The sequence below is a fragment of the Taurulus bubalis genome (assembly GCF_910589615.1).
Source record: "Taurulus bubalis genome assembly, chromosome: 5".
NCBI classification, from domain to species: domain Eukaryota; kingdom Metazoa; phylum Chordata; class Actinopteri; order Perciformes; family Cottidae; genus Taurulus; species Taurulus bubalis.
In genome coordinates, this window is record NC_136593.1 from 246,451 (window position 1) to 258,679 (window position 12,229).

The 12,229-nt window shown below is 46.2% G+C and overlaps 1 protein-coding gene across 1 annotated transcript in view; it reads left to right on the plus strand.

Annotated features, from left to right (window-relative positions):
- Nucleotides 1-12,229, plus strand: part of ptprt (protein tyrosine phosphatase receptor type T) — a gene marked incomplete at its 3' end in the record, with an annotated part of 227,370 nt that overhangs the window by 113,726 nt on the left and 101,415 nt on the right. Inside the window, exons 12-13 of the mRNA XM_079218368.1 lie at nt 4,557-4,659; nt 7,295-7,571. Of these exons, the coding sequence (XP_079074494.1) occupies nt 4,557-4,659; nt 7,295-7,571 (380 nt within the window). The remainder of the gene's footprint in view (nt 1-4,556; nt 4,660-7,294; nt 7,572-12,229) is intronic.

Consider the following 12,229-nt stretch of genomic DNA (forward strand, 5'->3'; position numbering starts at 1 on the left):
GAGGATAAAGGAGGGGTTTATTGTGAGGATTAAGGAGGGGCTTTTTGTGAGGATAAAGGAGGGGTTTATTGTGAGGATTACGGAGGGGTTTCTTGTGAGGATAAAGGAGGGGCTTATTGTGAGGATAAAGGAGGGGCTTATAGTGAAGATTAAGGACGGTCTTATTGTGAGGATAAAGGAGGGGCTTATTATAAGGATTAAGGAGGGGCTTATTGTGAGGATAAAGGAGGGGCTTATTATAAGGATTAAGGAGGGGCTTATTGTGAGGATAAAGGAGGGGCTTATTATAAGGATTAAGGAGGGGCTTTTTGTGAGGATAAAGGAGGGGTTTATTGTGAGGATTACGGAGGGGTTTCTTGTGAGGATAAAGGAGGGGCTTATTGTGAGGATAAAGGAGGGGCTTATAGTGAAGATTAAGGGGGGGCTTACTGTGAGGATAAAGGAGGGGCTTACTGTGAGGATAAAGGAGGGGCTTATTGTGAGGCTAAAGGAGGGGCTTATTGTGAGGATAAAGGAGGGGCTTATTGTGAGGATAAAGGAGGGGCTTATAGTGAAGATTAAGGGGGGCTTACTGTGACGATAAAGGAGGGGCTTATTGTGAGGATAAAGAAGGGGCTTATTGTGAGGATAAAGGAGGGGCTTATAGTGAAGATTAAGGGGGGGCTTACTGTGACGATAAAGGAGGGGCTTATTGTGAGGATAAAGGAGGGGCTTATTGTGAGGATTAAGGAGGGGTTTATTGTGAAGATTAAGGAGGGGTTTCATGAGGATAAAGGAGGGGCTTATGAGAATTAAGGAGGGGCTTATTATGAGGATGAAGGAGGGGCTTATTGTGAGGATTAAGGAGGGGCTTATCATAAGGATTAAGGAGGGGCTTATTGTGAGGATTAAGGAGGGGCTTATTGTGAGGATAAAGGAGGGGCTTATTGTGAGGATTAAGGAGGGGTTTATAAGGATAAAGGAGGGGCTTATGAGAATTAAGGAGGGCTTATTATGAGGATAAAGGAGGGGCTTATGAAGATAAAGGAGGTGGGCACTGTCTCTCTCTCTGTGTCTGAGCGACTCCTTTATATCTTTCCTCTGTTTATGTCGCTGCCCAGACAAAATGTCGATGGCACAACACAAAAAAGAAAAACAACCAATTTATATGGCAGAAAATGGGCGAACATGTTGATTAATTAGTATTCCAGCTGTCAGCGGAGTCGGTTCTCTCTTGGTGTAAACAGACTGATGCCACATACATCCTTGTTAGTTTTCTGTCTCACCCTCTCTGTCTCACCCTCTCTGTCTGTCTCGTGACTTTAACATGACCTTTCCGGAGCCTCCATTTCACCATCTTCCTTTCAAATCTACCAACATTTAGCATTGAGGGAAGAAAACACATAGCCGAGATGTCTCCCTCCAAATGTCACGCCGTCCCCAATCTTCATTATCTCATTCGGCGGCTGACGGATGAAGAGATCTCAATTAAAGGGTGTAGACGGACAGAGATGGATGTCCGTGGGAGGTGGAGGAGGGGAGGTGATGGACATGGAGGAGAGGAGGAGGAGGGGAGGTGATGGACATGGAGGAGAGGAGGAGGAGGTGCACCTTCAGCATGAGGGCAAGAGGAATGGGAAATTGTTTCTTGAGCATGCATCCATCTTTTTATTGCTTTTAACGTCACGAGATATGAGCACTGCTACTAGACCATCATGTCAAACCCACATAAACTCACCAACTGTTTTTAAATGTTGACCTTATTGTTTAACATGTAGATGTGACTCTGCCCTTCCTTTATTTCATCCCAAAGATCAAAGTAAAGCCACCTGAAAACATATGGTGTGTCTCAGAGCTTCGTGATGACATCATCACTGTGGTCCTGTGTCTCAGAGCTTCGTGATGACATCATCACTGTGGTCCTGTGTCTCAGAGCCTCATAGTGACATCATCACTGTGGTTCTGTATCTCAGAGCCTCATTATGACATCATTACTGTGGTCCTGTGTCTCAGAGCCTCATAGTGACATCATCACTATGGTCCTGTGTCTCAGAGCCTCATAGTGGCATCATCACTGTGGTCCTGTGTCTCAGAGCCTCATAGTGACATCATCACTGTGGTCCTGTATCTCAGAGCCTCATAATTACATCATTACTGTGGTCCTGTGTCTCAGAGCCTCATAGTGACATCATCACTATGGTCCTGTGTCTCAGAGCCTCATAGTGACATCATCACTGTGGTCCTGTGTCTCAGAGCCTCATAGTGACATAATCACTGTGGTCCTGTGTCTCAGAGCCTCATAGTGACATCATCACTATGGTCCTGTGTCTCAGAGCCTCATAGTGACATCATCACTGTGGTCCTGTGTCTCAGAGCCTCGTGATGACATCATCACTGTGGTCCTGTATCTCAGAGCCTCGTGATGACATCATTACTGTGAACCTGTGTCTCAGAGCCTCATAGTGACATCATCACTGTGGTCCTGTATCTCAGAGCCTCGTGATGACATCATCACTGTGGTCCTGTATCTCAGAGCCTCGTGATGACATCATTACTGTGAACCTGTGTCTCAGAGCCTCATAGTGACATCATCACTGTGGTCCTGTATCTCAGAGCCTCATAGTGACATCATCACTGTGGTCCTGTATCTCAGAGCCTCGTGATGACATCATTACTGTGAACCTGTGTCTCAGAGCCTCATAGTGACATCATCACTGTGGTCCTGTATCTCAGAGCCTCATAGTGACATCATCACTGTGGTCCTGTATCTCAGAGCCTCGTGATGACATCATCACTGTGGTCCTGTGTCTCAGAGCCTCATAGTGACATCATCACTGTGGTCCTGTATCTCAGAGCCTCGTGATGACATCATTACTGTGATCCTGTGTCTCAGAGCCTCATAGTGACATCATTACTGTGGTCCTGTGTCTCAGAGCCTCATAATGACATCATCACTATGGTCCTGTGTCTCAGAGCCTCATAGTGACATCATCACTATGGTCCTGTGTCTCAGAGCCTCATAGTGACATAATCACTGTGGTCCTGTGTTTCAGAGCCTCATAGTGACATCATCACTATGGTCCTGTGTCTCAGAGCCTCATAGTGACATCATCACTGTGGTCCTGTGTTTCAGAGCCTCATAGTGACATCATCACTGTGGTCCTGTGTCTCAGAGCCTCATAGTGACATCATCACTGTGGTCCTGTGTTTCAGAGCCTCATAGTGACATCATCACTGTGGTCCTGTGTTTCAGAGCCTCATAGTGACATCATCACTGTGGTCCTGTGTTTCAGAGCCTCATAGTGACATCATCACTGTGGTCCTGTGTTTCAGAGCCTCATAGTGACATCATCACTGTGGCTCTGTGTCTCAGAGCCTCATAGTGACATCATCACTGTGATCCTGTATCTCAGAGCCTCGTGATGACATCATCACTGTGGTCCTGTATCTCAGAGCCTCATAATGACATCATCACTGTGGTCCTGTATCTCAGAGCCTCGTGATGACATCATTACTGTGATCCTGTGTCTCAGAGCCTCATAGTGACATCATCACTGTGGTCCTGTGTCTCAGAGCCTCATAATGACATCATCACTGTGGTCCTGTGTCTCAGAGCCTCATAGTGACATCATCACTGTGGTCCTGTGTCTCAGAGCCTCATAGTGACATCATCACTGTGATCCTGTTTCTCAGAGCCTCATAGTGACATCATCACTGTGGTCCTGTGTCTCAGAGCCTCGTGATGACATCATCACTGTGGTCCTGTATCTCAGAGCCTCGTGATGACATCATTACTGTGATCCTGTGTCTCAGAGCCTCATAGTGACATCATCACTGTGGTCCTGTGTCTCAGAGCCTCATAATGACATCATCACTGTGGTCCTGTGTCTCAGAGCCTCATAGTGACATCATCACTGTGGTCCTGTGTTTCAGAGCCTCATAGTGACATCATCACTGTGGTCCTGTGTCTCAGAGCCTCGTGATGACATCATCACTGTGGTCCTGTATCTCAGAGCCTCGTGATGACATCATTACTGTGATCCTGTGTCTCAGAGCCTCATAGTGACATCATCACTGTGGTCCTGTGTCTCAGAGCCTCATAATGACATCATCACTGTGGTCCTGTGTCTCAGAGCCTCATAGTGACATCATCACTGTGGTCCTGTGTCTCAGAGCCTCGTGATGACATCATCACTGTGGTCCTGTGTCTCAGAGCCTCGTGATGACATCATCACTGTGGTCCTGTGTCTCAGAGCCTCATAGTGACATAATCACTGTGGTCCTGTGTCTCAGAGCCTCGTGATGACATCATCACTGTGGTCCTGTGTCTCAGAGCCTCATGATGACATCATCACTGACTTTCTGCTGACTCTGGTTTTGTGCGTATGAAACCAGTGAAAGCAGTAATGAGGGCAATAAGTGTGTCAGTGTTTAAAGCACAAATGAGTTATAATGTGTGATGACAGTAACATTACTCTTATGTAGTATATTATTATATTATTATTATATAGACTTCCTGGAAGATCTTAGATGTGACTTATTGACTTGTGTGATGAGTGCTTGTGTTTGGTCACCAGCCCCCATGATGCCAGAGTACGAGTCTGAGGCTCCGCTGAACGAGACGGACACCACCATCACCGTCCTGCTGAAGCCCGCCCACTCACGAGGAGCACCAATCAGGTACCTTCTCACCCGGCTCACAGCTTTTAGCTTACATGGAACTTTCTGTTTTCTACTTCTGTCCCTTCTCCTGGTTATTCCTCCTCTCCTCGTCTCCTTCTCTCCTCATCTCCTCCTCTCCTCGTCTCCATCTCTCCTCCTCTCCTCGTCTCCATCTCTCCTCATCTCCTCCTCTCCTCGTCTCCATCTCTCCTCCTCTCCTCGTCTCCATCTCTCCTCATCTCCTCCTCTCCTTGTCGCCTTCTCTCCTCATCTCCTCGTCTCCTTCTCTCCTCATCTCCTCGTCGCCTTCTCTCCTCATCTCCTCCTCTCCTCATATCCATCTCTCCTCATCCCCTCGTCTCCTTCTCTCCTCATCTCCTCGTCTCCTTCTCTCCTCATCTCCTCCTCTCCTCGTCTCCTTCTCTCCTCATCTCCTTCTCTCCTCATCTCCTCCTATCTTCGTCTCCTTCTCTCCTCATCTCCTCGTCTCCTTCTCTCCTCATCTCCTCCTCTCCTCGTCTCCTTCTCTCCTCATCTCCTTCTCTCCTCATCTCCTCCTCTCTTCGTCTCCTTCTCTCCTCATCGCTCTACTTCTCTCCTCATCTCTTTCTCTCCTCATCTTTCTCCTTCTCTCCTCGTCTCCTTCTCTCCTCGTCTCCTTCTCTCCTTCTCTCCTCATCTCCTCCTCTCCTCATCTCCTTCTCTCCTCATCTCTCTCCTTCTCTCCTCGTCTCCTTCTCTCCTCGTCTCCTTCTCTCCTCATCTCCTCCTCTCCTCGTCGCCATCTCTCCTCATCTCCTTCTCTCCTCATCTCCTTCTCTCCTCATCTCCTCTCCTCATCTCCTCCTCTCTTCGTCTCCTTCTCTCATCATCTCCTCCACTCCTCGTCTCCATCTCTCCTCGTCTCCTTCTCTCCTCATCTCCTTCTCTCCTCATCGCTCTCCTTCTCTCCTCATCTCCTTCTCTCCTCATCTCTCTCTTTCTCTCCTTGTCTCCTTCTCTCCTCGTCTCCTCTCCTCCTCTCCTTCTGTCCTCGTCTCCACCTCTCCTCTCCTAATCTACTCACTCCTGAATCATGAATAAATGATTCATGATGGATAGATTCAACACACACACACACACACACACACACACACACACACACACACACACACACACACACACACACATACCACACACACACACACACACACACACACACACACACACACACACACACACATACATACATACCACACACACTCACACACACACACACACACACACATACATACCACACACACAAACACACACACACATACCACACACACACACACACACACACACACACACACACACACACACACAGATACATACCACACACACACACACACACACACACATATATACATACCACATACACACACACACACATACATACCACACACACACACACACACATACACACACACACACACACACATATAAATACATACCACACACACACACAAACACACACACACACATACATACCACACACACACACACACACACACACACACACACACACATACCAAACACACACACATACATACATACCACACACACACACACACACACACACACACACACACATACATACATACATACATACCACACACACACACACACATACACATACCACACACACACACACATACATATACCACACACACACACACACACACACACACACATACATACCACACACACACACACATACACATACTACACACACACACACACACATACACATACCACACACACCAGCTCGTGGTGAATGTGTGTGTGTGTGTTTCAGCTCCTACCAGCTCGTGGTGAATGTGTGTGTGTGTGTTTCAGCTCCTACCAGCTCGTGGTGAATGTGTGTGTGTGTGTGTGTGTGTGTGTGTGTGTGTGTGTGTGTGTGTTTCAGCTCCTACCAGCTCGTGGTGAATGTGTGTGTGTGTGTTTCAGCTCCTACCAGCTCGTGGTGAATGTGTGTGTGTGTGTTTCAGCTCCTACCAGCTCGTGGTGAATGTGTGTGTGTGTGTGTGTGTTTCAGCTCCTACCAGCTCGTGGTGAATGTGTGTGTGTGTGTTTCAGCTCCTACCAGCTCGTGGTGAATGTGTGTGTGTGTGTGTGTGTTTCAGCTCCTACCAGCTCGTGGTGAATGTGTGTGTGTGTGTTTCAGCTCCTACCAGCTCGTGGTGAATGTGTGTGTGTGTGTTTCAGCTCCTACCAGCTCGTGGTGAATGTGTGTGTGTGTGTGTGTTTCAGCTCCTACCAGCTCGTGGTGAATGTGTGTGTGTGTGTTTCAGCTCCTACCAGCTCGTGGTGAATGTGTGTGTGTGTGTGTGTGTGTTTCAGCTCCTACCAGCTCGTGGTGAATGTGTGTGTGTGTGTGTTTCAGCTCCTACCAGCTCGTGGTGAATATGTGTGTGTGTGTGTTTCAGCTCCTACCAGCTCGTGGTGAATGTGTGTGTGTGTGTGTTTCAGCTCCTACCAGCTCGTGGTGAATGTGTGTGTGTGTGTGTGTGTGTGTGTGTGTGTGTGTGTGTGTGTTTCAGCTCCTACCAGCTCGTGGTGAATGTGTGTGTGTGTGTGTTTCAGCTCCTACCAGCTCGTGGTGAATGTGTGTGTGTGTGTGTTTCAGCTCCTACCAGCTCGTGGTGAAGGAGGAGCGTAAGTCCAAGACCCGGCGCGCCGCCCCCGAAGCCCCCGAGTGCTTCTCCGCCCCCGTGAGCTTCCGTAACGCCTCTGTGCTGGACTCCTCCTACTACATGGCGGCGGACCTGCCTCCCTCCAGCCTCAGCGGGGCGCAGCCCTTCACGGTGGGAGACAACAAGAGCTACGGAGGCTTCTGGAACGCTCCGCTGTCGCCGGCCAAGAGCTACAGCATCTACTACCAGGCCACGAGCAGAGCCAACAAGGTGAGTCTCAACACTCCGTCCTCTCTCCTCCATCGCATCCAACACTAACCCTAACCCACATGGGCATCCAGCTAACTCTAACCCACACGGGCACCCAGCTAACTCTAACCCACACGGGCATCCAGCTAACTCTAACCCACACGGGCATCCAGCTAACACTAACCCACACGGGCATCCAGCTAACTCTAACCCACACGGGCACAAAGCTAACCCTAACCCACACGGGCACAAAGCTAACCCTAACCCACACGGGCACCCAGCTAACCCTAACCTACACAGGCACAAAGCTAACCCTAACCCACACGGGCACAAAGCTAACCCTAACCTACACAGGCACAAAGCTAACCCTAACCTACACAGGCACAAAGCTAACCCTAACCCACACGGGCACAAAGATAACTCTAACCCACACAGGCACACAGCCTATTTAACAGACGTGTCATATAATATACTGTATATATATATATATATATATATATATATATATATATATATATATATATATATATATATATATATATACATATATATATATATGTATATATATATATATATATATATATATATATATATATATATATATATATATGTATATATATATGTATATATATATATATATATATATATATATATATATATATATATATATATATGTATATATATATATATATATATATATATATATATATATATATACATATATATATATATATGTATACATATATATGTATATATATATATATATATATATATTATTAATATAGGAGCTTTAAAACAATATTTAAACCAATATGAAACATTAAAAAGCAACAAAGAACTGAAACTGAAATAAAATAATTTGCAACTTGAACTTGTCTTTTACATTTCCATAAAACTCTGAAATCCTGTGAGGGTTGTTTCAATTTTCCACTGCCGTAACCACAGTAACTCGGTTATGTATTATAACACACACACACACGATAGAAGGTGGATTTCCTACAATGCACTCACACAAAGAACAAGTGTGTGTGTGTGTGTGTGTGTGTGTGTGTGTGTGTGTGTGTGTGTGTGTTTGTGTGTGTGTGTGTGTGTGTGTGGTGTGGTGTGTGTGTGTTTGTGTGTGAAGACCCTAAATCCGGTCTCATAAGAATACCGTATTTGATTGGATCTCAGCCAATCCAATCAGTCTGAGGTTTGTTTGGGTCACTGATTGGAGAATAGGGGCGGGACTTGAGAAGGAAGTATGGCAACAAAATGCACAAACGTTCATAAACCTCATGAAGTTCTGCCAATTATCATTCATCCCAAATATCCACCTCTTTGGTTCATCTAAAGCTCCTGAAATCTGGTGATTTGTGATCATGGGCACAGATTTCATAGTTTGGGTTTTGCTTAGCATGAAAACGATGCTAAAGGAAATTCAATCAGGACCTTTTAAACATGGAGCAGAAATGGGGGAGACATCACTTCTGGTCCAACACACGCTGTGTGGACGTATGACACATCACTTCTGGTCCAACATACTCTGTGTGGACAAGAACCTGATTGCCAGGGCTGAACTGGTGGATCTCAGCTCTCCGATCATATAGACGCTTCATTTTCTTCTGGGCAGAGGCTAAACTCTCTTTAGCCTTCTCCCCAGCCAAGTACAATCCATGACGGAAGCCATTAATATAATCAATCAAACTTCGAGGGGGTCCAGGTTGCCCAAACACAAGCTAGTTCGGGCTAAACCCAGTGCTCTCCTGTACAACCTCTCTGGCAGCTAACAGCAACCAGGGCTACTCAACACAAAAGCCCCGCAACAGAGACTTAAGAGTTTGGTGAAATCTCTCCAATGCCCTTTGGATCTGAGGATGGTATGCAGAAGCTTGATTATGTTTCACCCGGAGCTGTTTCAAGACTTGAGAAAACAAATGGGTGGAAAAATTGGAACCCTGATCACGACCTTTGGAATTCCAAAGATGGAAATGAACTGCGACAGTGCTTTAACCACAGATCTAGCAGTAATGGTGAGCAACTGATAGGCAGCTGGATACCTTGTACTTTAACGCATCACTGTAAGCAAATAGTTACTTCCAAACTTTGAACGTGGCAAGGGACCAACACAATCAATGATTAGATGCTCAAACGGCTGGGCAACTGCGGGAATTGGAGCCAGTGGAGCCGGCTTGATGGTCTGGTTAGGCTTACCGCCATCTAACATGTATGACATGTTTTGATATAACAAGACACATCCCTCTTTATTCAAGGCCAAAAAAAAAACCTGAGAACATAGTACGTCCTAACCCTAACCCTAACCCCAAATGCCCAGATTGATTGTTCCACGTCCTCAGCACCTCTTTCTGGAAATGGGATGGAACCACAACCTGAAAAACAGGGTTACCCATGAAGTTCTATCTGTGCGGCATCCATTTTCTCACCAACAAATCAGATAACCCTTTGCAGCACCCTTCCCGTCGACCCCCGAGAGCACTTGGTCGAAGAGCTCCATAAGCGCAGGATCAGCCTGCTGCTCAACCACCAAATCGCTGCGGGAAACAGCCAGGTCGTTTCCCAGAATAATATCCACACCTCTAATTGGCAATGCAGGACATACACCCATGGCCACCTCACCCTGAACCAAACCACAGTCAAGCCCCAGCTTATGCAATGGGACAGGCAGTATATTTAAACCCAATACCCGCATTAGAATGTACTCCCCGGTGTTAGTTTCCTGAGAAAAAGGCAGCACAGAACTTACAATGAATGAATTAAAGACACCTGTATCTCCCAGTATCTTTACCGGTACCCTGATATCACTCCCAGGCAGTGACAGATGGCCAGTAGACACAAAACCTGAGAAACCAGACTCTTACAAGCTGCAATCTTCTCCAGGTTCAGGAAGGAAACACACACGGAGGAACTACATGACTGAATGTTTGGACTGGAACAGCCAGTGCGGAAGGTTTAACATTCCCACCTACCGAACCCACTGTTGGAACATTCAGCCTTCCAATGTCCCCTGCCCTTACAGTAATGACATTGGTCACTAGCCTCAACCACCTACTAACCACATGCGGCCCTTTCCAGTTTACCCTGCCAAGGACCAACTCCTTCCTCCCACAGTTTCCCTGTGGGTCGAAAATTACCACTGTTTCCTCTGTACAGAGCATCGTCCCGAGGCCTGCCCTCGCGGTCCGCACGGTGCGTCAACACATACTCATCTGCCAAAATGGTGGCCTCTGCCGCTGTCTTGACTTTACGTTCACTTAGATATGTAGCGATGTGACGAGGAACAGTATTTTTAAACTGCTCCAGAACTATCAAATCATACAAAGCATCAAACGAATGAACCCCCAGTGAAGTACACCAACGAGAGTGGTTAACTCCCTGGCAAACTCCACGTGTGTCTGCCTCCCAGACTTCTTCCAAGACCTAACCCTCTGGCGGTATGCCTCAGGCACTAACTCCAAGGCTCTTAACACTGCAGCTTTGACAGACACATACATTTTACTATCAGCTACATCAAGCACGGAATACGCTTGCTGCGCCTTTCCTGTTAGAAAACGTTACTCTTACGATGCAGTAAGAGTAACGTACGCTCAGCATCCAACCAGCCTCTACTCCAGCTGCTACTCGCTCAAAAAACAAGAAAAATGTATCTGGGTCTTGTTCAGAAAATGGAGGAATCAATCTCAGATTAACGGCAACATCAGAATCCTGTGAAGGCCCACGACCATCCCTCACTCTCAACCTGCACTCTTCTAGTTCAAGTCATTTAATTTCCACAACAACAACTCTTTGTGCTCCTCAAAAGTTAACTCTGTAACATCACTCACTCCAGCTCCACTCGAGGCAGACGCACCAACCTTGTCTGATGCGGAATCAACAGGATGCAGTTTAGATTGGAGCACCCCATTTCAACCAGATTTTATTTTAAGATTGTAGTGGCCATTTGTCCCGTAAATCAAATAAATAAATATAAATTAAAGAAAATAAACCAATATCAAAAGCCACTGATGAACCGTAGGTTTGGTTAAATGACGCAGCCAAAATAATGCAGGGTCCAAGCTGGAGTCTGGTTTTATTGCTATTTATTGTAACTCAAAATAATCAAACAAACAAATAAACAAACAAAATGCCCCATGCTGCCTCTCCCGTGCTGACCTGTCGCTGTGCTGGTAAAAAAACATAGGCCTACCCAGGTGCATCCCGGTCCTGTACCCGCCTACTCCATCAAGTATACCAGGTGCCCACAGCATTATCCAATTAACAAACTAAAACCTATGTAAACAACTATAAATAAACAATACTACCTGTGAAGAAAAATAACTTATAATATTAGTAAATAGCTCCTACAAAGATGCTTTTCATGTTCTCCTGCAAACGCTTATCCCCCACATCCATCTGAAAATGCTCAGCATTTTTCACCAACAACATTCATGTTCCCTCCGATTACTTCTTACTTGCCTGTACACCCAAAATACGTTTTTTAACTTCTTTTCACTAACCCGACAGACACAGATCAAATGTTCCATATACAGCCAAACATCACGGAAATCCCTTCCCTCTAATTGCCTAACCAGAGACTAGCTAAACTCCCCCCTAGTCTTCAGGTGCTACTTATGGTGGGTATTTAAGACCGAAGGCTCAGCAAAGTCACCATATACTGGCAACCCACCTACAGCCTCGGATGT